The sequence below is a fragment of the Sceloporus occidentalis genome, unplaced genomic scaffold (assembly GCF_023333645.1).
Source record: "Sceloporus occidentalis isolate IW3139 unplaced genomic scaffold, rSceOcc1.0.p SCAF_12, whole genome shotgun sequence".
NCBI lineage: Eukaryota > Metazoa > Chordata > Lepidosauria > Squamata > Phrynosomatidae > Sceloporus > Sceloporus occidentalis.
Genome location: NW_028316992.1, coordinates 18,224,646 through 18,250,455, shown reverse-complemented (window position 1 = coordinate 18,250,455; position 25,810 = coordinate 18,224,646). Strand labels below are relative to the sequence as shown.

General features: G+C 39.6%; 1 protein-coding gene across 4 annotated transcripts in view; it reads left to right on the top strand.

Annotated features, from left to right (window-relative positions):
- IKZF2 (IKAROS family zinc finger 2) overlaps positions 1–25,810 on the top strand; it is a 124,195-nt gene that overhangs the window by 55,220 nt on the left and 43,165 nt on the right. For 3 of the 4 annotated variants that reach the window (XM_089477654.1, XM_089477656.1, XM_089477653.1), the window contains exons 4-5: positions 12,121–12,390; positions 22,196–22,363. In XM_089477654.1, coding sequence (XP_089333780.1) covers positions 12,121–12,390; positions 22,196–22,363 — 438 coding nt within the window. The remainder of the gene's footprint in view (positions 1–12,120; positions 12,391–22,195; positions 22,364–25,810) is intronic. The other variant, XM_089477655.1, reaches the window with a different exon arrangement.

The following is a 25,810-nucleotide window of genomic DNA, read 5'->3' as shown; positions in this document are numbered from 1 at the left end:
TTCTACTTCTCCATGCACCTCACCTCTTAGTATTTCTCTTTACCCTGTATAGCAGTCTCTACATTCCTGACTTTAGATACCATGTGTCTCTACTTTCCCCATTTTCTTGCTGTCTACCATATTAATCCCCACTCAGATTTTCTCTTTTCATAATTCACAATATGCATGTTTTCCTCTACCCTAATCTATCCCTTCTGTTTTTCTTTATCTCCACTTTTGGCTTTGATGAGCTGAAATTGGAGAAAGGGGAATATTTGCTTCAGACAACTGAAGGTCTTAGGCCACCTCTATATAATTTGATATACCTCTGTCATCTGTCTCCATTCCCCCCCCCCCCCCCCGCCAAAAGGGAACATACTGAAACACTATATTTCTTCCTCATAGGGGAGTTGCTTCAGTTTCTTGATCATTTTATTTACCCTTTTCTGCACCTTTTCAAGCTCTACAATATCCCTTTTTTAAAAAACCGGACGCTGAACAGAAAAGAACAGTGCATATTATTCCAAGTGCGGCTCATATGGATTTGTATAAGGGCAGTATGATATCGGAGTTACGTTTTCATTTTCTAATAATGACCAACATGGAATTTGCTTCTTTTTCTTTTCAACAGCCACATGTTGGGGTTGGCCTTTAATTGAGCTTTGATGACTACATGATCCATTCATTTCTAGATCAGCTTCTTCCACCACAGATTCTATGTAAAGTTGGACTTTTTGCCAAAATAATACTTGCCTATACCGAGGACCTTATCGCAAACATGTTTTAAACTGCAATTTTAGGAAGATAATGACAGCTTTGGCAGTACCTGTTATATGGCATCACCTCTGATGTGGTGCTGTTGTGCCTCATTGTTAGAGGGCATATTTTCATTGATGGGAAACCCATAAATAATTGGCCAACCACGCTGCCACCCGATTAGTCCACAGGTGTGATATTGGCAACCTGCAGTAGTCCCAATATTGGCCAGTCACATGGTGTCAGTCTCCTTCCCCCTCTCCCTTGGTATTCCCAGGCAAACTGTTTTCTTCTCCCCCCCCCCCACCCCACATCTTCCTTCACTTTCTTTTCTCCTTCTTCATCCTTTTATTTTTCTAAATCCCATTCCCATAACCCTGAAATTGCATTACAAATAAAAATAAAAGTTTCAAAAAGGCAAGTCATAGGGTGGGGAGGCAGGGTTAAGAGGCAATGAGGAATAGAGCAGAAGGACCACTGATGGTAGAAAACACAAAAACCAGTATGTTTTAATAGCACGATTGTGGCAATATTGATTCAAGACTGAGGCTCATGTGATAAAGTCCTGAATCTCATTTGCCATTATATTGTCTGTTTTCCCAGCTTGAAGAGACCACTTTGGATATCTTCACACCGTTTTTATTCAATCACCCTAAATATTCCAATGTGATTAGAAACCATGGATATCTCTTGACTCAGTCCTAACTTCAGATCAGCCGTGAACACGTTCAAAACCATCAGTCTCAGTACAGAGCTGTGAGGAACCCTGTTACTCACATTCATTTACTATGAGAATGAACCATTTATTGCTACTTTCCATTTCTTCTTCTTCAACCAGGTCCCACACTATAAGGGGTTATCTCCTCTTATCCTATGATTGCTTAGATTACTCAGTAGTCTTTGGTGTGGGACTGTATTAAAAGCCTTGCGGAAGTCCCAGTAGATCATTTTTCTCCACATGCTTATTGACACTTTCAAAGAAGTCTTAAAAGGTTCGTGAGACAGGAGTTACCTTTGCAGAAAACATATTGACCTTTTAAAAAAAGCAGTGCTTACCTTTCTATATGCTTGACAATTTAATTCTTAATAATACTTCACACCAGTTTACTTGGAATTGATTTTAGATATTTTAGACACTAGACATGAATCTAACTGTGTCAAAGGATAATCTTAGGTATATGTTATATATTTTGTATAACCATCTGGATATGGTGCTTTATTTGATTATAATTTGTCAGAAGTCTAGAACTTACTTTCACATCTCTACTATATGCTTCACCTTCTCACGGCATGGAAAACATTAGCTGTGTATGTGTATTTTCCCTGAATCTTCATTGGTGACAACAGATGAAAAGAATTCATTCAGCTTCTCTGCAAATTCTCCTTATTCTTCCCAATGACTCCTTTAATTTCATTGTTATCCATTCATACAACTGCCATCCTGGCTGGCTTCCTGTCCAGAGGTATTTAGAGAATTATTAGTTGTTGGAATTGATGCTACAAGCAATATGTTCTCAAAATCCTTTTTTTTTTTTTTTGCATCCTTAATTTATTGCTTTCTTTCCTTTAAACAGAATCTTTTCTTTTCTTTTCTTTTTTTGTTGGCTTCCTTAGGTTGGCTGCATAAGCTTTTGTAGACCAAATCTATGACTATTATGGCATCTGATGAAGAAAACTTAGTGTACAAAAGCTTATGCTACCAACTTCTTTCTCTCAGTCTCAAAGGTGCTACAAGACCCCTTTTGCTTCCTTCAAGCAGGTCTTTGTTAATTAAGTTTATTTAATTTACCTCATTTGGACAAGTTTTCTAGTTTCTGAAGCAAGTATTGTATATATAGGTCTAGAGATTTTAGTAAAAAAAAAAAATGGACTCAAAAAACCTGGGTCAACTTATTCATGGATCAGTGTAACTATTGTACCTTAACTCTTATTTACAAAAAGATGAACGATCCCCTTCTTTGAGCAGAATGGTGAATGACTAGAGCTTAGTCTGTCTCAGAGGAACCTAAAAGCCCTGTTATCTTCAACTGTTATCTAAACTACTTCACCTCTTGTGCCACAGACTGACATTTCATGTCACCTTTTAAAATTCTGAGTTCTGGGTGACTGTTCTTTTAGTTTCTAAATTGTTATGGTTGTTAACGCATGGGCATGAGCATAGGAAAAACATGCAAACATCTCCCTGATCATATTAACTGAACGATTAAGCAAAAAGATGAAGAAATGAATAAGCACGACTCTGTTCTTTGCGAAGCTATGTCTTCTAAAGGCTGTTTCTGTTTCATTTTTTCCTGGTCTACTGGCTCTGTTGAAAATGGAAACAGATTATATACTTTATGAGGCACATTTAATGAAAGGTTCCAAATCAGTAAAGCAACAGGAAATAAGACAAGTCTTATCTATACATGATCCCATATTTGGATAACAAGATGTTTTAGAGGCGTGTTCTCAGTGGCAAAGCCGTATTGCTAAGCCACTAAATTTTGTTTTTCATGTTGTGCAAGATCCATGAAGGTACTTCTTGTGGACAGGATCCCAAGAACTCTTTCTGTCTGTCCACAGAGAACTGGAGCTTTGTTCTCTTCTGATAATCTGCTCATGCTACATAGGAATCTGCTATCTGAAGGATCCTTTCAAAAGCAGTTCATGATATGGCATAGGACAGTCTCGTGTTCAATGTGAGCAAATGAACCCCCACTAGGCCATGTCCAAATCAGTGAGGCATCTTGATCAGCTCTTTATATCCTGGTGTTTGTCAGTCACTGCTCATGCTGGCTAACAAGACAGGAAAAATGGCGTTAGTTATCCAAATCCATGCCCTACCCATTAAAGGCAGGGAATGAACTCACTTGTATGATATTTCCAGAATAGAGGTGAGCAAACTGTCCCCCATGGACGGCATATAGTCCTGAAATTTTTTTTGCCAACCCCTAGTGATCCCTTTATTCCTAAGCAGCCCTAAAAACGTTTTGACCAAAAGCGTCACACATTTTTGGCTTTTGAAATGTATGGATGGGCCTTTTTTACAACCAGAAAGTGACAAGTATATAATTTCCTGTTTGTAAATAATTGTTTTCTAAGCCCCAACAATGTGATCTCCCCAAAATGTATCAAAATGATTTAGAGCACTACCTGGAGGTTCTGGAGTACCGTGGGTCACTGTTGATATCTCCCAGTTTTGGGGTGCATGAATGACAGGATGTGGCAAAAATGTAGGTGTGTTCCTCAGGATCGTGTAGGGGGCAATATAGAAAGAATTATGAGAACACTCAAGCCAAAGAGAAATATGTTTAAGTCTTAGCTATTTCACTGGAGCATATTGTTGGAAGGCCACTGAGGCTAAAACTCAGCCAGATTTGGTCTTGGTGCTACTGGCCTATACAGGGAGCCATTGCTGTTACAGCAGCAACAAAGAACCTGTTTCCCTCAAGATGTTTCTGAATTCAGCCCCAGCCAATGTGGCCAATGATCAGGGATGATGGCAGTTGTAGTCAAACAAGATCAAGAGGGAAACACAGGTCCCCCATCCTGAGTTTGAAGGTTCCCTTCACTGTGATGTGTTTGTAAGCTCCAGGGCAACACTGTCAACTATATAGCCTATTGATTTCCCTTGACCTGCTGCAAGGATCAGGAAAAAAAAAACACCAAGACAGGTTGGGTAGGACATTGCCTGGGTAAACCAAACAAAATTCAAAGTCTGGAAAATCAGTATGCAAAGGGAGCTTGTAACACCTATGAGGCTAACTGAAAGAAACACATTCGTAGCACGGGCTTTCATAGACTTGAGCCTGCTTCAAAATTTTCTAAACCTTGTGAGTATGGAAATGAGGTGACAAGGATGCTTTTAACTCGTTGGGCAACAAATGCAGGAAGAAAGCTGTTGCATGCAACCAAGGAGAGTAGATAACCATATGAATGAGTATCAGAATTGCTCCATGGCAGAGATCGTAGTGCTGTAACTGAAAAGAGTTTCTGGTTCAGGGCTGTGCATTCTGCTGGGGCCCAGGCACCAACATTGACACTTCTGATTTCTGTCTGAAATGTACACGCTCTCAGTTATTTTAATCACTGCTATAGTTTGGTAAAATAAGTTAGCACAGTATTACAGTTTTGTTCTGTAGGCTAGGTATATAAGTGTTTTATACTTTTTAAAAAAAGATAAAGAAAAAATCTTCTGCTAAGCATACAAACCTAGCGAGGATATAATTGCTGCTAGGCATATTATCTTTAAAGTACAGCAGAGGAGATGAATGGCAAATATTCTGTATGAGCAATTCAGAAATATTTACTGTATGGCGTTGCCTTTGTTTGCCTTTCTTGTACGTTAAAGATGCCATTGTGAGAAAAGAAACATGTGAGCAAAAAGCTGTTGGTTTGAACACTATGTCAGAGAATCACCAGAAACTGCAAGTAGCTACACAGATGTATAGATTTAATGAGATACGACAATGCCATTTATTTATGCTAAGGACTGTGACACACATGGAACTGAAGAAAAGTTTGCATTCTGAACTATTTTATATTTTTTGCTTTGCCATCTGTCACTGCAGGCACAGAAATGTGAGTGTAAGCCCCAAATATGTAGGCAGAAACAATTCTTTATAATGGTTATTTCTTTACATATTCTTAAAGTATGATAGCTGATGGAGTACAAGGCCTAGTTCAACCGTGTACAGCCTTCCAGGCTATAAAGCAGACGTATAACATAAAATTAATGTTGGCTCTGTTGTATTCTGCTGCTGATTTTATAAAATGATGCCAAACTGCTTCAGATTGTGCAGTTCTTAGTGTAACCGCTCTCAAAATGCTTCCAAGTCATGGCTTCAGCTTTCTGCTGTCTTCCAGAATTGTTTGCCTTGCATGCATTCCCTCATGGTTACCACTGTCCTTAGATTAGTTGAAGTGCAATATTTCTTGCACCTTGCTCAGGTTTACTGTGAACAAAACAAAGATAGGTCGACTTTTGATCTACTGATATCCCCAGCCTGGGGACAGGTACAATGTCAAAGATAATATCAGGGTCAAGGACACAATGTACTTGATGTTTCCTCAGAAAGTGAGAGGCAAAGAGGTCATGGGAAATGGAAAATAGTTTTGGAAGGATCATAGTCATGCTGGCCTGACCACACTGCCACTCCAATCCATTTATGTATTTTAAAAAGATTCTCATATGACAAGTCACACCAAACCAGGGGTACACATGCAAATGTTCATGTAGCGGTGCCCTTAAAAAGAATGTAGTGCACATTCTAGTTTGGGCTGGGCCCCATATTGCCACTTGCTTCAGATCTATGCATGTTTCCTGACTGATCTAGAGATAACCATACAGAAGCCTGTTTGTGTGCATATTTCTCCCTAGCTGGAAGAAAATATAGATTAGGAAGGCGCACAGGATTTGGTTGAAACCCAAATTCTAAGCCAAACTGGCTTTAATCTATGGTGACCCTGTGAATGGGAAACCTCTGAGAGGCCTGTCATTAACATTTTGTCATTAACACAACTTGGTTCAGAAATTATTTTTTGGACAAGGAGGTACCTCTTTAACACCCACCACCACCACCACATACACACCTTAAATATAATGGCAGCTATAGCACAAAAATTTCTGTACCTATCACCTGAAATCTGGCAGATTTGATTCTCCCAGAAGAGGCAACTGGCCTACACATTTTCCCCCAGTTTGGCCAAGAAATAGCAGCCAGTTAGATAAAGCCAGAATGACAAAGAGGTGGCCAAGCTCAGCCTTTTTAAAGTAGCACTCCAAGATGGCTAGCAGCATTTCACTGGAGTGTTAACTCCTATGTCAGTTCAAAACACTGAAGTTACCAGCCAAAGAAGACCTACTGATAATTGCAAGCTGAACACCCAAGTATCCCTGAGAATCTCTGCTGACTCTCCCTGCCTCTCAGTGCCCATGCTGGCTCTGTCCCTAACTTGCACAGACTCACTCTACCAACAGGCCTCTTATCAGGTGCCAGGATTTTGCAATGAAAAGTTGGCAACCCAGCTAACCGCCAGACAGATGTCATCTTCTCAGCAGACAGTTACAATGCAAATCCCAGACACCTTCCAGCTGGTTTTGTTTATTATTGTTGTAGTTCATATTTATACTAAGGCTGTCAACTAGTTTCAAGAATGTTTAGCCTTTCTTTTTAATCCACAGATAGTGGCATGATCTGGGCCCAGGTGTGTGTGTGTATACATACATACATATATACATACATACATGTATATATATTGGAGTGATTAACAAACAGAACTTTATAAATAATTGGGCAGAATAATTTAAATCCTGTTCATTAGCCACTGTAATAAATATATATATTTTAGTAATGAATTACATACTTCTGGGATTCAGAACAAACTTGTCAGAAGTGCTTGCAGTTTATCTGTTTTTAAATCAGACAGACAGACAGACAGCAAAAATACTCTTCCCACCAACACATCAGTTCAATGTACTGTCCCTGTTTTACCCATCCCTCCTTGTCCAACATGAATATTCATGTTTCTTAATAGAGAAGACTTAGATCTTCACAAGCAAAATTCATTCAAGGTTTGTTAGGTAGGGGCATCACAAGTTTGCTATGCATTTAGGAGTTAACCTGATCTGAAAATCATTGTCAGTACCACCTGACAATAGGGGCAGATGCCAGTTGCCTAGAAGGAGACTCTGGTAAACCAGCTTAATTAAAACTGCCACAGAGTTCAGACCAATTTCAAATAAGTGATATTTTGGCAAAAGAGATTGCATCGAATACTCTAAAGCAGCCCTAAATGTTCTTGGATGAAACTTGGAAGCTGCTGACCCATAACAATCTGGATCCAGGCCCAGTTTTGGAACAGAATTTCCTTTTTTTTAGCCCGAGTAGATTATCTTTCTCTGGGAATTAAGAGGAGGAGGGACACTCTGTCAGTGATCTTACATCATTATTGGGCTTTCAACATAGCTAACGTTTATATGCTTCTGGTTTGGTGCAGTGGAAGGCACTCATCATTGATAGTTTGACTAACTGCTGATGGCCATGAAACAGTGGGTGATGATTCCTGCTTTACCCATCAGATTTATTCTTTGAGGAACTGCAAAATTCAGTCTCATCCCTTAAAGCTAACTGGATTTTCATTTATTTCAAAGAAACAGTTGCACACTGAAATGAAAATCTGGGATTGCCATCCCATTCAAAGATCCACCCTGTTGAGTTTCTTGGTCCAAATAAGACTAGGCAGCAAGTCCTTGTGATATTGCAGTTGTAACTTATTGTGATGTCACAAAGGCAAGTCAGGTAAACTTTGAGTGTGGAACTGGAACTGCCAGCTGATGAATAATGTCACAGAGATTAATTAGACTGGGAAGAGGTGGTGTTGACTAGATGGAGAACAGATATTTTATCTCTCCATTGCATTCCTACCAAAAGGCAATCTACCCCAAAGATACAGTTTGCCCTTGAAGGGGTCATTTACTGTACCCACTTTGTTGAATTTCTCCTACTGAGAGATTAGTCTGGCCCTTCCATTATATAGTATCTATTAGCAAAGAGACAGAAAAAGTGATTTTTGGTAGCTCAGTATCTTAAAAAATGAAAGTGATCTTATTTTAACTGTTATATACCAGTTGACTATAATTCACTGAGTGTAAAATATTTATACCAAGGTAAACAGAGAAACTCAAGAGTTAAAAAGAATATAGCTTTTAGCTTAGGAAGATGTGGTCATTCAAAGAAATGCCATATTTAGAAGTGAACAATGGGAAAGCTATAATTAAAGATGTAAATGACATGATCAGTCATAAAGAGCTGGGAGAACACTAAATGTCCAAACTTGGATAGCCAAGCACAACAGGAAAACTTTATAACATGTCTTTCAGTTACAATTTTCACTATTGGATATATTGTGCAGATCGGGTCAAATGTATGTAGTTAGATCAAAGTTGGTGAAGTTACTATTTTGGACTACCAACTTTCAAAAATCTACCAGTCATCATAAGAAGTGGCCATGCTGACTGGGGATTCTTGAAGTTGTAATCTAAAAAAGTAATTTCCCCTCAAAGTGATATATAGATTTGAACTGTGTCTGTACATATAGCAGTGTTTATCATTCATGGAGAAAAATACAAAGCTGTGTTTCATTTCTTTCTCTGATGTAGGTTCAATCTATGGCCTTGGGGTAAGTCACTGTCATAAAGCCCCAGTTGCATAATATTTCAAAAAAGTTAACCAAGTAGACATGCAAAAAAGAAAAAAAAAAAGAAAGTATTTAGATAAACAATCCATGAAACAGTAATAATGCTGAGGTCTGACCAATCAAGCATGTGCTGAAATCTCCTGTATTACCATCATTTGGTCTTAAAGTACTTTTTGTTGACTGCATTGTACCCCAAATAAATTGTATTCATAGTTAAGTTCATATGTGTGAGTGAAACAATGCTAAGGTGGATGGAATTACCTAACAGACTGCTTATAAATTGCTGACAAGATCCTTGCTGTAGCAGCATTCCCCTCCTTGGAGACATGCATTTCTTTCGTTAATTCCCAGTTGGAGAGGAAATCTCCACATAGCAACAAGCTCTCCTGGCAGGTGCCTGGTGATGGAAAGGGGTGAAAAGAGAGAGGATGGAAAAGTTTCACAGTGTGCATAATTAGGAGGACCAAGACCATTGCAGGGTATGCGTGAGGTTTAGCAGTTTCTCTACTACCAAGTTGGGGATCTTATAAAAACTGCATTTGAACATGTTTGGATGGAAGGTTGGACTATCAGTGCTGACTTCTGTTTTGCTGTTTTTCCTAAGTGGATTCTAGCTAGAGTTCCAAAGGGAACATTCATTATCAGAAATAAGATGTTGCTAATAAATCTTCTCAGGTGGGTCTAAAATCTTTTCAGTTTTCGACCTACTGGCTACTGTTATGCATTACTCCAGTGGATGGCATCTAAGACTACTGGTGTGTCTGAAAAGCAAACTGTATTATTTCAGAAAGAAGGGAAGGAAACTAACAAAGAAAGCAAAAATGTGGTTTGTAAAAAAAAAGCCTTTGGCGGGTTACAGACCACTGAGAAGCGGCGGTCTGGCTCTGCCTCCGCTTGCAGCATCCGGGAACCGCAGCCTTTAAATGGCGCGGCTCCCAGACGGTGCAGAGAAGGAAAGCGGAAATCGCGCTCCTTCTTGCGCCCCAGAAGAGGCGCCACCATTCTGTACGGACTAAGTCCGTAATAGGAGTAGGGGCGTCTAGAAGAGACACCCCTTTTCCAAACTGGGACGTCCCTAATGGCGGTCTGTAACCCGCCATTGTTTTCCTTTCCTTACACATTTGTAGCAACAATTTTTTTTCCATTTGTTTAGTTAAATATTTTTTTTTCATGCTCAGGACAAAGATGGATGGTTTCAAGAACCCTTTTTTAACCTGTGCATCTTACTTATGTTCTCTATATCAGGGAGCCATGGTGGCGCAGTGTTTAAGTGCTGGTACTGCAGCCACTCACTCACAGTCTCAAGGTTGTGAGTTCAATCACAGCCAGGGGCTTAAGCTCGACTCAGGCTTGCATCCTTCTGAGGTCACTAAAATGAGTACCCCGCTTGTTGGGGGCAAATAGCTTACACATTGTAAATCACTTAGGGAGTGCTTAAGTGGACTGATAAAGTGGTATAGAAATATACATTGTATCACTATTGCTATGTTTACAGGGGAAAGGGTTGCAGTAATGGTTGTAGACCAAAGGAAGTGGCCCTCCAGATATTGTTTGTATGCCTTAGCCAGCATAGCTAATGGTGATGGATGGTGGGAATTGTATTTTGGCAACATCTGTAGATGTTTGGTTTAGGTCAAAGCACTGGAAGAAAGTTCAATGTTTGGTTATGCCATAGATTTTCTACCAAAGAGGGGCCCCAACATGCATGCAGGTGCCAGATTCAGTCATTGGTACCTCCCAGTGAACGGGAATTATGGTATAGCCAGGCTGGCTTCAAGAACTAGGGGTGGCCGAAAAGACGATTCCCCTAGCCAGTTGCCCTGGACAGTGATATGAACTTTATTGCAACACTATGACTTGAGTCTTAGCTCAACATGGGCAATTGGAAAGTATTATTATACACACTTGAGGGTAGTAGGCTAGTTTAGAGGGGCAGGACAAACTGTGACACACAAAATACAGTCCTTCAACAGAGAAGAGCGACTGAGAGAGGTTTAGGAGGAACAGCTGGTGGTGAACAAGCTACTGCTCTTGCCCTCCCCCTTCCCCCAAACAAGTATCTGCTGTTCTTCCTTATGGAAGGGCTGGCTCTGTGGTGAGCCATTGCCTGTCAGACAAGATAGTATGGAATGAGATAGTCCAACAATCATATTCATTTATGATTCTGTGCAGCCAAGGAGGGTATTCACAAAATGGCTTTATCGGAATTTGAACTGATTCCTTTACTTTTTTAAATCTGGGAAATTTGGTGGGGTGGTAGTGGTTCATTAGCTTTTGTAATGATTGTCTTCACTGTTTTAATTGTGAAGTAACTACAATGTTTGGAACTACTCTAAAGCTGAGTCTTTGTCTCCAGAGCCAAGTTAATTGTCAGTGATCACAGTGGCTTTACTTATGCTGGAGATGTCTACTAGTGTGGTCCTTCTACTCAGGAGCAGCAGACCACACTAGTAGACATGTGCATCTTATGTCCTCCGTGTGATAAACTCCTTAGTCTTGAAATTAGTATTGTCCATTTATTATTTTATCATAAGCTCAAATAGTTGTAATAGCATTTAACTGGTTTTACTGCTGGGTCCCAGGTCCTACAATATCACTTTATGGCATGTTTATGGGAGTAAGCATGCCATGTGTTCCTCTCTGCAAATCTGTACTCTTCTTTCCTGATAGATTTACCATCATAGCAGGCAGTAGTGTTATTGGGCAGGTGCCTGGGATGCAGACCACACCAGGTGGCACCTCAGAAGAGAGGTGACACAAATAGGGCTCTCCACCTATCCCACCCCTCATGGCTTTGTCGCCAGCTGGGCTCTGTTCCCAGAAAGGGAGCTGAGGCAGCAGCAAGTTGGGTAGAGGGGTGAGCGTGCCCATTGTGGTGGGGCTGAGGTGGCGGCAAAGGCTGCAGGTGTGCAAGGCAATGAGACCACAGGGCAGGGCAGGCTGCTATTGCTACGCCCTGTTGGCAATCTCTCGCCCCCTCAGCACAAGGTGTCCCGAAGCCTGGTGACACCATGGATAGCAGATCAGGTAGTTTTCAAGTTACATATAATTTGCAGAAAAGTCTCCTCTACCATTTTTATAATCTGACGGTAACACTAACACAATAGTACTCCTGTTGGATATTCTCATGGCTAATAGGTTATATGCTCTCTTTCTCTCTGTGTGAAATGTAATCTTATCAATATGCTTCCTCTCTTTAATTTGCAGCAAACTCCATAAAGCTAGAAATGCAAAGTGATGATGAGGATTCTGACAGGAAGCCCTCGAGGCGGGAAGACAGAATCAGGGGTCATGATGAAGGGAGCAGCTTGGAAGAGCCTCTCACAGAAAACCATGAGATGTTGGAGAACAGAAAAATGCAGGAGCTGTCAGGCGAGGGAGGAATCCGGCTTCCGAATGGTAAACTGAAATGTGACGTCTGTGGCATGGTTTGCATTGGGCCCAATGTGCTTATGGTGCATAAAAGGAGTCACACTGGTAAGCAGCTGAAAGAAAACGTGATGACTGCCTTTGGCATCTGATGTTAATATTACCTGACATCTGTTCTCTTGCCTGTCTTGATTCACCAGTGATAATAAAGTGTAGCAAGGAATATCTTTTCCTTTCAAAATATATCAGTCTTTTGGCTAATTATAAAGAATGTTGAAAAGCACAGATTTTGATCCTTACCCATTTGGCTGTATGAAGGCATTTGAGAAATCATTATTTTCCTGTCAAGAGTCTTTCATTGTTTAGGGGCATCCTAAAATGGATATCATAAAATTAGAGTCTTCCTTTCCATTGGCTTCTAAAAATCCTTAAAACCATGAAAAATCCCTTTTTCTCAGATTCCTTTGTTTGAAGGTAAATTGGCTAAAATCAGGACACCCATCACCATGCAGGACATACAGAAAAGTCTTATGAGTTTATCACATGGGACGAATCCCATGCAGAAACTAAATTTAAACTGCATTTTAAATTTAGAGGGCCTACATATTTGGGTATGTTTTTCAGATGACGTTCGCGTGAAAGAGAAAAAAACGTGAAAATAACCTGAATGCGAAGTCGTCAAAACCAGCTGCTTTTTACTTTCGACAAATTCCAAAAGTACAAGGAGCTTTCCATTCAGATTATTTTCACGTTATTTCTCTTTCCAACACATCTGACAAACAACACCCAGATTTTAAAATCCCGTTTCTGTATAGGATTTTACCAATTCACTCTCTGTGTAATAAACTCCTTAGTCCTATCAGGGAGGCTATGTCTGACAAGAGCTATTCACTATAATAATAACTTTTAGCCTCCATGCACAGTTTAGCTTTCATGTACATACAGGAAATGTAGTGGATGGTTTGCAGATAGGCTGCAATGAAAAATTATGAAGTCAGAAATCTGGTTTATTGTTGTTCTTCAACTACTGTATTCACATCTGCAAAAGAAACATAACAATGCTAGTTGCAGCCAAGTCGAAAACAAAGCTGTACATTGCTAACCAGAAAATCTCTGTTCCTGCTCAATGTTTAGAAAAGTTACTGTGTGGTTAATCTCCAAAAAATACTTCTTCAAGCCTTGTTTCTGTTTGGCCCTATTTTTTCCCCAGACTGTCAACTTCTTAAGGACAGATCATGGCTAAACATGGTTTGATTAAATGGATCCTTGGTGTGATCCTGCAGGATTCTTTTTAAGTTTTTGTAGTGGTAAAAAAAATTGGATTTTTGAGTCTTTTAATATGAGTGAATTTGATGACCTCCCCATTCCCAGTTAATTGATAAAAAATCACTAGGATTTTTGGTTTCAATCAAGTTTGTGTGTGTCTAGGGAGCAGTAATCCTGTTTTAAGTGAAACTTACTTGGAAGAATGTTCTAGTTGTGTTGATGCAATATATTTACAAGCAGATGTGTTTATAATTACAGTCATCATTAATAGCTTTATGAGCCTACAGTGTAAAAATATTCAAAACAAATAGTGAGGATATTCATTCCACCTCAAGGAGGTCAAAATATGCAAAGTGGAAGTTTCATAGTAGCATTTGCCCAACATTGCATGCAGATATGGAGGATAGCAAAGCTGAAGAGCAACTGATTCAGCTACTTTGTGTAGGATGGCATTTTGATCTTTAAAAACAAACAAACTTGAAAGCCAGTTATTTAATTTAAAAAAACACCACACTTCCAGGTGACAGTAGGGACAGGAGGAGGAAGACGGCCTACATATTTGGGTATGGAGTCAAATTAAGTCCAACCTCCTGCCTAAGGATCCTTAATTTAGGAGGATAAAAGTAAAACCACTCCCAAACTTTGTTTAAGACAAAGTGCATGTGTAGATAGTGGTGCTAATGAGGAAGGCTCACAGCTTGGTGTCAGAATATGTATTTGACACACAGAGATCTTAAGTGCAGTTTCTGGCATCTCCAATTAGAAAGGTTGCCATATAGTATGGCTTCCTGAGAGCATGGGGAACTTCTGCTGTTTAAAGAAAGGCTGTATGGACAGTAATCTCAGTATAAAACAGATTCATATGTAAAAGTGGAGGACATGAATGGAGAGCAGTCATGCTTGGAAAGTTTTGGAATACACTCCTGTAATCTGGGAGTTATAACTTCCCCAACTTCTGCATAGTAATGGTTTAAAGTAATTGTACCCGAATGTACCATGGCTATAAATCTCAGACATTCACTTTGTGTTAGGTTACTTCAGGGTAAATATAGAGATAATTTGGACATTTTACACTTTAGGCACTTCAGTATTTTTCTTCAAAAGTAGCATTGTGTCCAAAAAAGATAGAGAGAGATTACATAAGGCACTGCCCTTGTTAGAGCCATTAGAGTTCCTATATTGAGGAATAGCGCTTGTTCCCTCTGTGCAAAAAGGCAGTGATGGCATCAGCTATTCAGATGTTCTCAACCATGTAGAAATGATTTCTCTTTTGATGTGTTGCTTTGTTCTCTGCTTTGCTGACCTCTGACATTACATAGCTATTTTATTATATGGAACTTTCTTTTTGTGGGGGGAAAGACATTTCCCATTGCATGTTTAGGCTTCTACTTTAATTTCAGAGATGGCTGTTTCAAGTTCTATAGCATAAAAGATTGTTCAGTATGGGCTGTTCAAAGTGGCATTTCTTATAGCACTGTTGCAAGGATTCCTGGAATACAGTATATGCATGCAACAAAAGGAAGTGGTAGAGTTTTGAGATGGTAGAACAGAGTATACCACGTCAGATTATATTCTGGAAATGTAGATACACACACACATATGAACAAAATTATTTTTACATGAACATCCCCTGCAAGGGGGGGGGGACACAGTAGAGCAGGTGTAGGCAACCTTTTTGAGCTGGGGGCCGGGTTGCTGTTCCTCAGACAACTGGGGGGCCGAAGCCAAAAAATAAATAATTAAATAATTTCTTAAAAATTAAATAAATAAATAAACCGGGACAAATGTAGGACAAAAATTTCAAATGGAGGACACTTTAAAAAAATGGAGGACACACTAAAAATTTGCTGATTTTTTAAAAAAATGTTAATATAAATACATGTTTCGGAGGCTTCTGTAGACAATTGCCACCCTTGTCTGCTGCTTGCCCCCCTTGGCCGCCTCCTCCTGATAGGCCAAAGGCCCCACGCCCTCACGCGAGAGGCCAAAGGCTCCGGTGGCAATCGGCGGCAAGACCAGGCTAGGGGCCACAGGTTGCCTACCCCTGCAATAGAGAGTAGTGTAGACTATAAACTTTCTCCATGATTTGTTAGGTTTTTATGAAAGGTTTTTAAATTTAGTAAAACATGCAAAAATTGTATCCCACCCCCACCTGCAATCTTAAAATGGTACAAGCCCTGCCTCCCTAGACAGCTAGACAGCTATGTTGAACATTTAATGATTGTGTAAAGGAGGGAATTTCAGCAGGTATTGCTTGCCATGTGACCAGGTAAGCTCTGTCTAAATGTTTTCTGAATTGTGCATGCATAGATGCAATTAAGGTTGACCTTCAGAGCCAAAGTGCAAGACCTCACAGCCCTTGCTAATGACCAGCAGCAAGTCAGCACTAGAGAGAACAATTGCAAATAGGGTTGCCAGAGTGAAACCTGGAGATGAAGTATTGTACTTTTAATGGTTGTGCTTGTCGCGCAAACACGGAACAAGCGACACCTGCTGAAGAGAAGGGCAGCTGTGCATCTGCAGGGTTACAGATGCTCATTTAATCATTAAAAATAATAATAAGTCATCCATTCTTACAGGGAAATAGAGCTGATTCCCAAGTAAATGTAAATCCCATGTAAATCCCAGACACCTTCCAGCTGGTCTTGTTTGAAATATGGGACGCAGATGCAAACTCACTTGTATTCCAATGTTATCATAATTAAAGTATTTAAGTGAATGAAAAATATGAACTTCCACATGCTGAGTTTTGATTTGATCTTAACTTGAGATGTGAAGGCCTGGAGTAAAGGTGGAAAAAAATCAGGAGAATCCCTCTCCCTCCCAAGCCTTTCTTCTCCAGGAAATTTCCACCCCCCCCCCCCCCCCCCAGTATTTGTCTGTTGCTAAAATGGATCCACTATAGTTGAGACTAAGGAAATTGTCACAAGGGGGACGGGATGTCCTTGTCCCATCCCTGTCCCACCCTTCCTGTGCGATTGTACAAAGAACATATGATGTCATCATTATCGCATGGCATGTTCTTATCGTCTGATCGTGATATGATTTTCAGATGACATTGCACTTATCCCATCCTTCTCCTGCCCCTGAAGTGGCATGGCCCCATAAGTTTGTATTAATGGAAATTCACATTAATACAATGACGGGGCCACTGAAGGGACAGGGATTGGATAAGTGCAGACGCGATAAGGATGGGATTGATCCTTCCTTACCGAGTGTGATAATCTTCTAACAGTTGGATTTAGGCCAGGGTCTCCAGTTACCTAGTTACATCATTTGGAATGAAAACACTTTTCCTACCCCCAAGATCCCTTTGCAATTCAGTCCACCAAAAATGGTTACTCCTCCACCTGCCACATACCTCTTTAGTCACTTGTGGTAGATTGAACAATCTAGCTAGCAAGAGAGAGATCCACTTTATTCAAACTTCCCTGCCTGATCTCCTGGAGGGAGTTCTTACTTGTGATGATGTAACAGGTGCAAAGTAAGCAGATAAGTAGGCAGTAATTGAGGCTGTGAAATATAATTAGCTAGCCAGCTCTCTCTGGAATGACATCAACATGCTCCATGAATTACTTCTCCGCCTTTTGTGAATGTGCATGCTTTGTACTGCACAACATCACTGCCAAAATGTACAAAATAGTTTTGTTACAAAGGGATCAGTTGGTGCATATTTTTATGCAGCATTTCATTAAAATAGTTGAAGTGATTAAATCTGTGCCTTCTCAGAACATATTTATTATGAACTTCCAGAATTCTGCAGAAGAGGTAGGAGATGAGATATAGGCACTAAGCAGTGAGGCCTGGGAGAACTGGGAGTCAAGCCTCCTTACTAGATCAGGCTGAGAAATCTTTTGGGTCAGGAACAGGCTGCAGGTGGAGGACAGGGCTGCTGAGAGAGGTGCTGGGCTTGAGGCAAAATACAAGATAACCCTATCCCCCTCAAATTTAGTAATAGAATTTATAGCTATTCTCAGGGTTCCTGGTATTTAATATTGAGGCTAGTTGCCTGGGCATAAAATGCCAATCTGATCTCTCAAGGCCTGGGACCTCCAGAGATCTGGGGACTTTGCTACCCTCCCATTCTCTTTAGCCCTGGTAAAAGGTGAGGACAATATGTATGGAGCAAATAGCAGGATCTCTCAAGCTGTGCAGCCTATACTTCACTCTCCACAATTTCTTTACTTTCATTTGATATTTCACATAGTCCTTTAGAGACCCTGAAAGGGCTACACCAGTGCATTTCAGGCTACCTGAAGTAGGGGACCAGCAAATCTCACCCCCCCCCAAACCCCAGTGTCCAGGCATAAGTATCATATTTATACTCAGACAACTAGTCTCAAGTAACAGTGCTGGATTAAGGAGTAGCCTAAGTAACATGCCTACTTTTTCATGGGGAATGCAGCCCCATGTAGGGTAGTCTGCTTACTCAGTTCCAAGAACCATCTTCTCCCAGGACCTTGATCTTTTTTTAAAAAAAATATTAAGAATTTTGAAATACATTAAGAATTACAAATATTAAACTGAAGAAAAAGAAAAAGAGAAGAAAGGAGAAAAGAAAAGGAAGAGGAAGGAAGGTGACTTCCAATTTTCCTTTCCTTTCTCTCTAAAAGGTACAACATATTTACTTTTTTCTGATAGTTTAGTCTTGCTAATCATCAACATCAAAAGCTACAAAGTTATTTTCTTTTTTTCACACAAAAGTCTATAAGTGGTTTACAGGCATTGAGAAATATCACTGATGACGCTTCCCTAATCAAACCCGACATTTTCTCCATTCCTACTAATTTGCCAGTTTCACAGTAGTGTTGAATTCTTCCATTTTTGTACATACAACAATCTTGCTGCCATGCTCACATACTGAAGCAATCTTCAATGACTCTTTTCCATTTATGCATCCATCAGTCCTCAAATAAAAGTTCCAGTTTTAGTTTAATATTAATCTTTTTAATCCTCTGCATTAATATGTGTACAGCTGACCTGCCATACCCACAGAATCTTTATCCAGAAATTCAATCATCCACAGCTTGAAAATATTTTTTAAAATTATAAATTCCCAAAAGCAAACCATGGTTTTGCCATTTTATATGAGGGCCATCATTTTTCTACACCATTGTATTTAATGATACTTGAGCATCCACAGATTTTGGTATCCATGGGAAGTCCTGCACCCAAATGCTAATGGATACCAAGGGCCCACTTTGTTTGGATCCAGTTTTTTAGAGCTTTTTCACATGTCCACCACACATACCTATCTTGTTGATGTTCACCTTCATTACTTATTCCAGATACTGGCTCAGAGCCTTACCTGACTCAGGTAACAAAATACATCCCTCTTTCTGTGGCATAACTTAGGCTGCCATCTAGATATAGGACTGATATGGAAATGGCTAAAAGTAAATTTTCAATGATGTACAAAGGACAAAAAGGAGGATACCCTTAGATTGAGAGACAGTGAAATAGTTAGCAGTAGTAGGTCTTGTTACAGATAACTAGGTTAATTGCACACTGAGTATCCCTTATCCAGAAATCTGAAATCTGAAATACTTCAAAATCCAAAATAGTCCCCATGGGTGGTTTGTATCATGCACAAAATTATTTAAAATATTATTTATAAAATAATAATAATAATAATAATAATAATAATAATAAATAAAATATTTATTTCTAGCCCGCCTTTCCAATGATCAAGGTGGATTACATACACATGCCAGTACAGCATATCAATTACTTTCAGGCTATGTTTATGAAGCCTATATGAAACATAAAAGAAATTCATGTTTAGACTTAGGTCCCATCTCCAAGATATCTCATTTTGTATATGAAAATATTCCAGAACCTGAAAAAAAATCCGTAACACTTCTGGTTCCAAACATTTTGGTTAAGGGAGATTCAACCCTTATAACGTCTCACTTCGACTTGATAATATATGTGCTTTGCTTTGACCTTCTGTTGCCTTAAGGAGGCTACTATTTTAATGCAAATATTCCACTCATCTCAATAGACCTATATTTGAAGTAAAAGGGAGCTTGGGGTTCCAACTTTGGGAGCCTGAAGGTCATCTATGGTCTCACATTCAGTCTTTTTTGGTCAGTAGGACTACAATTTCTCAAGAAGCGTGGGTGTCCCAATATGCAGGAGAGCTACCTGTCCACCCACAGAGAGTTCCCTTGCCATCACCATCACCACCATCATCATAACCATCATCATCGTCGTCATCATCTCCTCCTCAACCATGCTTATGTCTGCTTTATTAAGTTCTAATTGTCAGTTTGAACCTTAGTCCCATAGGATTTTTATGTCACCATTTTCAACAATATTTTCAGGCTTATGCTCCCACTAGTTCTTTGTGGATGAAAATCATGTTTTTGTATAAACTCCAATGTATGATTGAATCCATCGACCTATTTTTATTTAGTTTGTGTGATCTTGATGAACAAACTGATAATGAGTTTAAAAGTTCCAGTTTGTTTTTACATAGGTGAAGTTTCCTATCTTTATCCAACAGACAATTTTTTTACTTCATGCCGTTTATTTGAACTGCCTGTTCTTAGCCACAAATATAAGTCCTTCAGTTTCTTTCTAGGAAAAAGGCAACTGATAGTTGTCTGAGCAGCATACATAATTACTGGATCTTAGATCCAGTTTGATTTTTAAGATCTACATCTACAATTTAGCTTTAACTTTCAGGAATTAAATCTACTGATTATTTTAAATTGGTCATGGTTCTGAGACAATAATGAAGGCTAACCTACAATGAACTACACCTTGAAAATCCTAAATTATTTCAGTGTAAGCTTGTCCCAGCTACTTAACTACTTTAAATGCAAAACATAATAAGTAAATTAACAGAGTAATTGCTTTCTTTTCTTTCCATAATCTTAACTTTGTGGCATTGTAAGATAGCAGGTGGAGAAAGTTCCTGTTCTATGGCAGTTAAGATTTGTGGATTATCTTTCCTGAAAGCAGTTTAAGGGTGAATGTCGGGTGTTTTTTTCCCTGCATGTAGAAAGAACAGTCTGTGATGTGGCCATGAGAAGGCCATGCAAGTGCTATTTTATTGTGTTGGCTCTCTTCTATTCTGCTTGAGATGCAATAACAAAAATTAAACTCTAGGCCAGTGGTTCTCAACCTTCCTAATGCCGTGACCCTTTAATACAGTTCCTCATGTTGTGGTGACCTCCAACCATACAATTATTTTCATTGCCACATGCAAATATGTGTTTTCCAATTGTCTTAGGCGACCCCTGTGAAAGGGTCGTTCGACCCCCTAAGGGGTCCCGACCCACAGGTTGGGAACCACTGCTCTAGGCCCACCAGAGATGCCAACTTTTAGCAGTGTCTGAGGTATTTTTCCTTAGCAGTAGTAGAGTGTGGAAGCACCAACTCCATTTTCAGTATTTGGCACTGTACTGACAACCCTTGAATATAAAGTCAAAGGCTTTCATGGCTGGCATCCATAGTTTTTTGTGGGTTTTTCGGGCTATGTGGCCATGTTCTAGAAGAGTTTCTTCCTGATGTTTCACCAGCATCTGTGGCTGGCATCTTCAGAGACTGAAGACTCTTGAATAACTCACAGAAACAGTTGACTTCTTCCATGTCCTTGGAGGCTCTTTATTTCCAGTTGATGCAAATTATACAAGATATTAACAAACACTTCTTTCGACTCTCATCAACATACTTCTGCTGTATCTGAACAAACCATCAATACTCTTCAACCAGCACACCAACCTTTCCACTCCACTCCAACCACTTTCAACAACCCACACATATATTGGGTCTTAGTGCAGTTATATAGAACATATAAACTAAGGGTTGTCACCTGGTGCTACTTACCATTGTAAGCCTTTGCATCACTTCAAGTACTGTGACCTAACAATCTCAGCCACTTCAGCCATACAAAATATGTTTATACTAATCTTAAAGGAACATTGCTTCCAACATACTGTTCAGTGGATGCAGACAGAAGTGTGGGAAAATTTCCAAGCAACCAAAAATGGGTTCTTATTCGGAGTGCTTCTTGTCAGTGAAATTTCAGGCACCTGCACAAAATGCTCCATATTTGTATTTACATTATGCAATGCTGTCTTGAAAGATGTTCCTCTAGATTTTCCTTGGAATCTACAAGGTCATATGAACTTTGCTGCATAGGTAACTAGATCTTGGGCCTCTGTAGCCTTTTCTGACTAATGGTGGTTCTCCAGGTCTTCAGTAGATATCCTGTTACCTGAAGAACTTTCAACTGGAGTTGGCAAAGGATGGAACCTGTGGCTTTTAACACGCAAAGCATGTGCTTTACCAATCAGAAATGGCTTGTTTTCAACTTTGAGATCTGTCATTACATTTAATTTTAGATGCCTCTGATTGCTGAACAATTGGATGGATTATTTGATTACCAAATGCTGAAGAATGAAAAGTAGGACTTCTCAACAGACTCAGGTTGAGTTCTCTCTACTACCATGGTTAACAGAGCTCTTAATGTTAAATGTGATGCCATGTGCTTTGAAAAAAAAGGCTTCCAACCATTCTAGATTTTAATTGTATATATTTATTAATGCACTCGGCTTCAACTTTCAATAGAATAGATTTCTACCTTTGTCAGCCATGTGTTCCTCAGTGATTGTCTCCATTGTGTTCTCCTTTGTAGGTGAGCGTCCCTTTCACTGTAACCAATGTGGAGCATCCTTCACACAAAAGGGGAATCTACTGAGGCACATCAAATTACACTCTGGGGAGAAACCGTTCAAATGTCCCTTCTGTAGCTATGCTTGCCGAAGAAGGGATGCCCTCACAGGACACCTCAGGACACACTCTGGTGAGTCTGTATTCCCTTTTATATCTGATAATATTGAAGCTATGGAATTGCGTTTAATCACAGTCTTCTTGTGATATGTGGAGACATTCAAAGTAGGCTCTATTAGGTGCTATGATGCTTAAGTTTGGGTTACAGCTTTCAACTGTCCCTCAGATAGCTGCGATGGAGAATCAAACAATTGTTGATCCCTGATGTTGTACACTTTAGTGTTCATTTTCTGTTCATTTTCTTTACTCAAAATAATTACACTGCTAAGAATAACTTTGAAGTATTAAGTTATTTTTAACAGTGTAATTATTTTGAGTAAAGAAATTTCTTTTATGGATAGGAGTGGAAGATTTGTATGTTTTTGAGAACTGGAAAGGTTTTTCAAGATTACTTTCTAGCTGTGGAAAGTCATAAACCAGTTCCCAGCTGTTAAACCCCAAAGATCTGTTTCCTACTGATAAGATAGACAATAGAGTGAAGAAGGGCCTCTACCACATTTAGGCTGGATGCTCCACTTTCATTTTACAGATCACTCCTTCACTGATAATACTGAACATCAGTTTTTAAGATAAGAATTGCGGTTCCTTTCTCTGCAGGAAAAAAGTTATCAAGCTATGCAGGAAGAAATAAATCTTCTAAGGAACAGACTGCTCAGGTGCAGGTGATGATCCTAGTCTACAAGGGATACCATCTTTGTAAAAAACAACAACAGTTGACCTGCATTGGTTTTCGATTTTGAGCTTTCAACCTAAAGTGACACAGAAAATTTATCTTGTGAGAAGTTGAGGAACAAATGAACACTACCCAGTTCCTTGATTAAACTTAACCTTTAGTGATGTCTTGTGCTAAATTTCACATCTGGTGTTCTGATTAGGTGTCAGAATAGGTTCTACTTTCATTTTGGAAAACTACTTTCCTACCCCGATGATTAAAAACAAACAAACTTCAGCTTCACGTTACTCAAAGTAGGTCCTTCTTTTGTTTGTGCACAATTTTCTGAATGTTAAACACAGTGCCAACTCTAGCATTTTAGGATGGAAGGAATATTGATGAACCACTGGCTGATTTCTGGTTGGTGACTTAGGGACTGTACAAACAGCCTGTTCAGGGGCGGCTCTGTGCCGTCCCTGGAAGCACTGGGATGAGGATGCGGCAGCCACACACCACACCCCCAACTTCGTGCAAATAGAAGCTGTAAAACGCGGTTCCTATTTGCACCCTAGAAGGGCCGCCATAAGGGCCGCGGCGCAGCCTTATGATGGCCTTTGTGTGCAGCGCCATTTGACACTGCACATGGTGGACGTCATCGTGGCATGCCCCATCTGAATCAAGATGGTGCTCGGACGGCAGACTAGGGTTTCTGAGCATGTAAATGCTCAGCTCTTATCTAGCCATAGTCCGCGTACAGGCTGGCATAAAGTGCCAGTTTGAATACCCCCTTAGTGCTTGGAGGTGCCTGCTATTCTTGCAGGCTACACTTCCTGCATTGAGTAAATTTTGGTCTTATTGAGGAAGTTACTTCTTGTTAGAGTACATACTCATGATCAATGAGCAGAGACTGTTTATTTGTTTAATTCCCAAATATACAGTTTTATTGGTGGACCACAGGATTCTACTTTTTTTAAAAAAAATTTTGGGGATGCAAGACTGAAGTTAGCCTCCATCTGTGTTGATAAAAGTTATGTTCTGTCATGTTAAACACACAAAAGTGCTAATATTGGTAGCACATATCATTAGTGACTAATTCATTTGTTCTTACTAATCTATGAAGTTCTAGCAAGTTGGTTACTATGTTTCTTTCAATAGGTAAAGGCGCAGTTTGCAAAAGAAAAGCATTGGAAGTTTTATATACAGGAAACCACAGAAATGTCACAAATGGGGGCAAATAAAGTAGAAGTAATTAGTGGATATCTAGAATAAAGATATCCATCTTCATTTTCTTCATCTTTGCCGGCAAGAATAAATAATTCCTGCATTTTTTCCCTGCTGGATTGAAATGGGAAGATTTATATTTAGTTCCCAATTGCTGTTCATACTTTGGGAAATATTTGTCTGTAAAGACTGCACATTTTTTTCTATGTAGATATACACTTTGTATGCAGAAAAAACATACTCTCTGTGCAAAAGTACACATGGTGTTTTTATGCAGAAGTACTTTTTTTGGTAGAGAAATACGATTCTTGTGCAAAATTACATGTGCTTGTTTTTTTTTAAACAAATAACATGGTTTTTTTTGTGTGCAAAAATACAAATGGTATTTTCCTTGTGCAGAAATATATTTTTTCCTGTACTCTGTGAATAAAACATGTTTCTGTATATATATAAAAAACAGGCATATTTCTTCAGAGATGAATACTTGTTCACACGAATTGTAAATAATCTTGCAGTAGCTTTTAGTCTTCCTGATGAGGTTTCTTTTACAAATATTATTTCCATCTAAAATTCCTTCTTAGTTGCTTAGTGCACAGTAAATACTTAGCGGAGACTAGGGAAAATGTAGATTATCAAGCAATTTGGTTTTTAACCCAAAATGCAAAGTTTATAATGTAAGGTACTGCACTTAGGGCGGAAAAATGAAATGCACAGATATAGGATGTGTGATGCCTGGCTGAATGAGACTACATGTGAAAGGGATCTAGGAGTCCAAGTAGACCACAAATTGAACATGAGTCAACAGTGCGATGCAGCAGCTAACAAGGCCAATGTGATTTTAGGCTGCACCAATAGAGGTATAGCGTCTAGATCAAGGGAAGTAATAGTGTCACTGTATTCTTCTCTGGTCAGGCCTCACCTGGAATATTGTGTCCACTTCTGGGCACCACAATTGAAAAAGGACATTGAGAAACTGGAGCGTGTCCAAAGGAGGGTGACTAAAATGGTGAAGGGTCTGGAAACCATGCCCTATGAGGAATGACTTAGGGAGCTGGGGATGTTTAGCCTGGAGAAGAGAAGGTTAAGAGGTGATATGATAGCCTTGTTTAAATACTTGAAGGGATGTCACATTGAGGAGGGAAGTAGCTTGTTTTTTGCTGCTCCAGAGACTAGGACAGGAAAAGAGATGTCACCTCAACATTAGGAGGAACTTCCTGACAGTAAGGGCTGTTTGACAGTGGAACAAACTCCCTCGGAGTGTAGTGGAGTCTCCTTCCTCAGAGTTCTTGAAACAGAGGCTGGATGGCTATCTGTCAGGGATGCTTTGATTTAGATTTTCTGCATGGCAGGGGGTTGGACTGGATGGCCCTAGTGGTCTCTTCCAACTCTATGATTCTATGATAATGGGAGCTAAATGTGGTAAGAAAAGGCAGGATCTGCCCACCAAATGCACAACCCAGAAAATATTTAGATTTACTGTATTGTCTTCTCCTTCCAATTTCTTCCCTAAAACCTGCAAGCAAGTCTCAATAATTTGAAAGGATCATATTTAGCATTAGCATTTTTAATATCGTGTCATCACTGTGC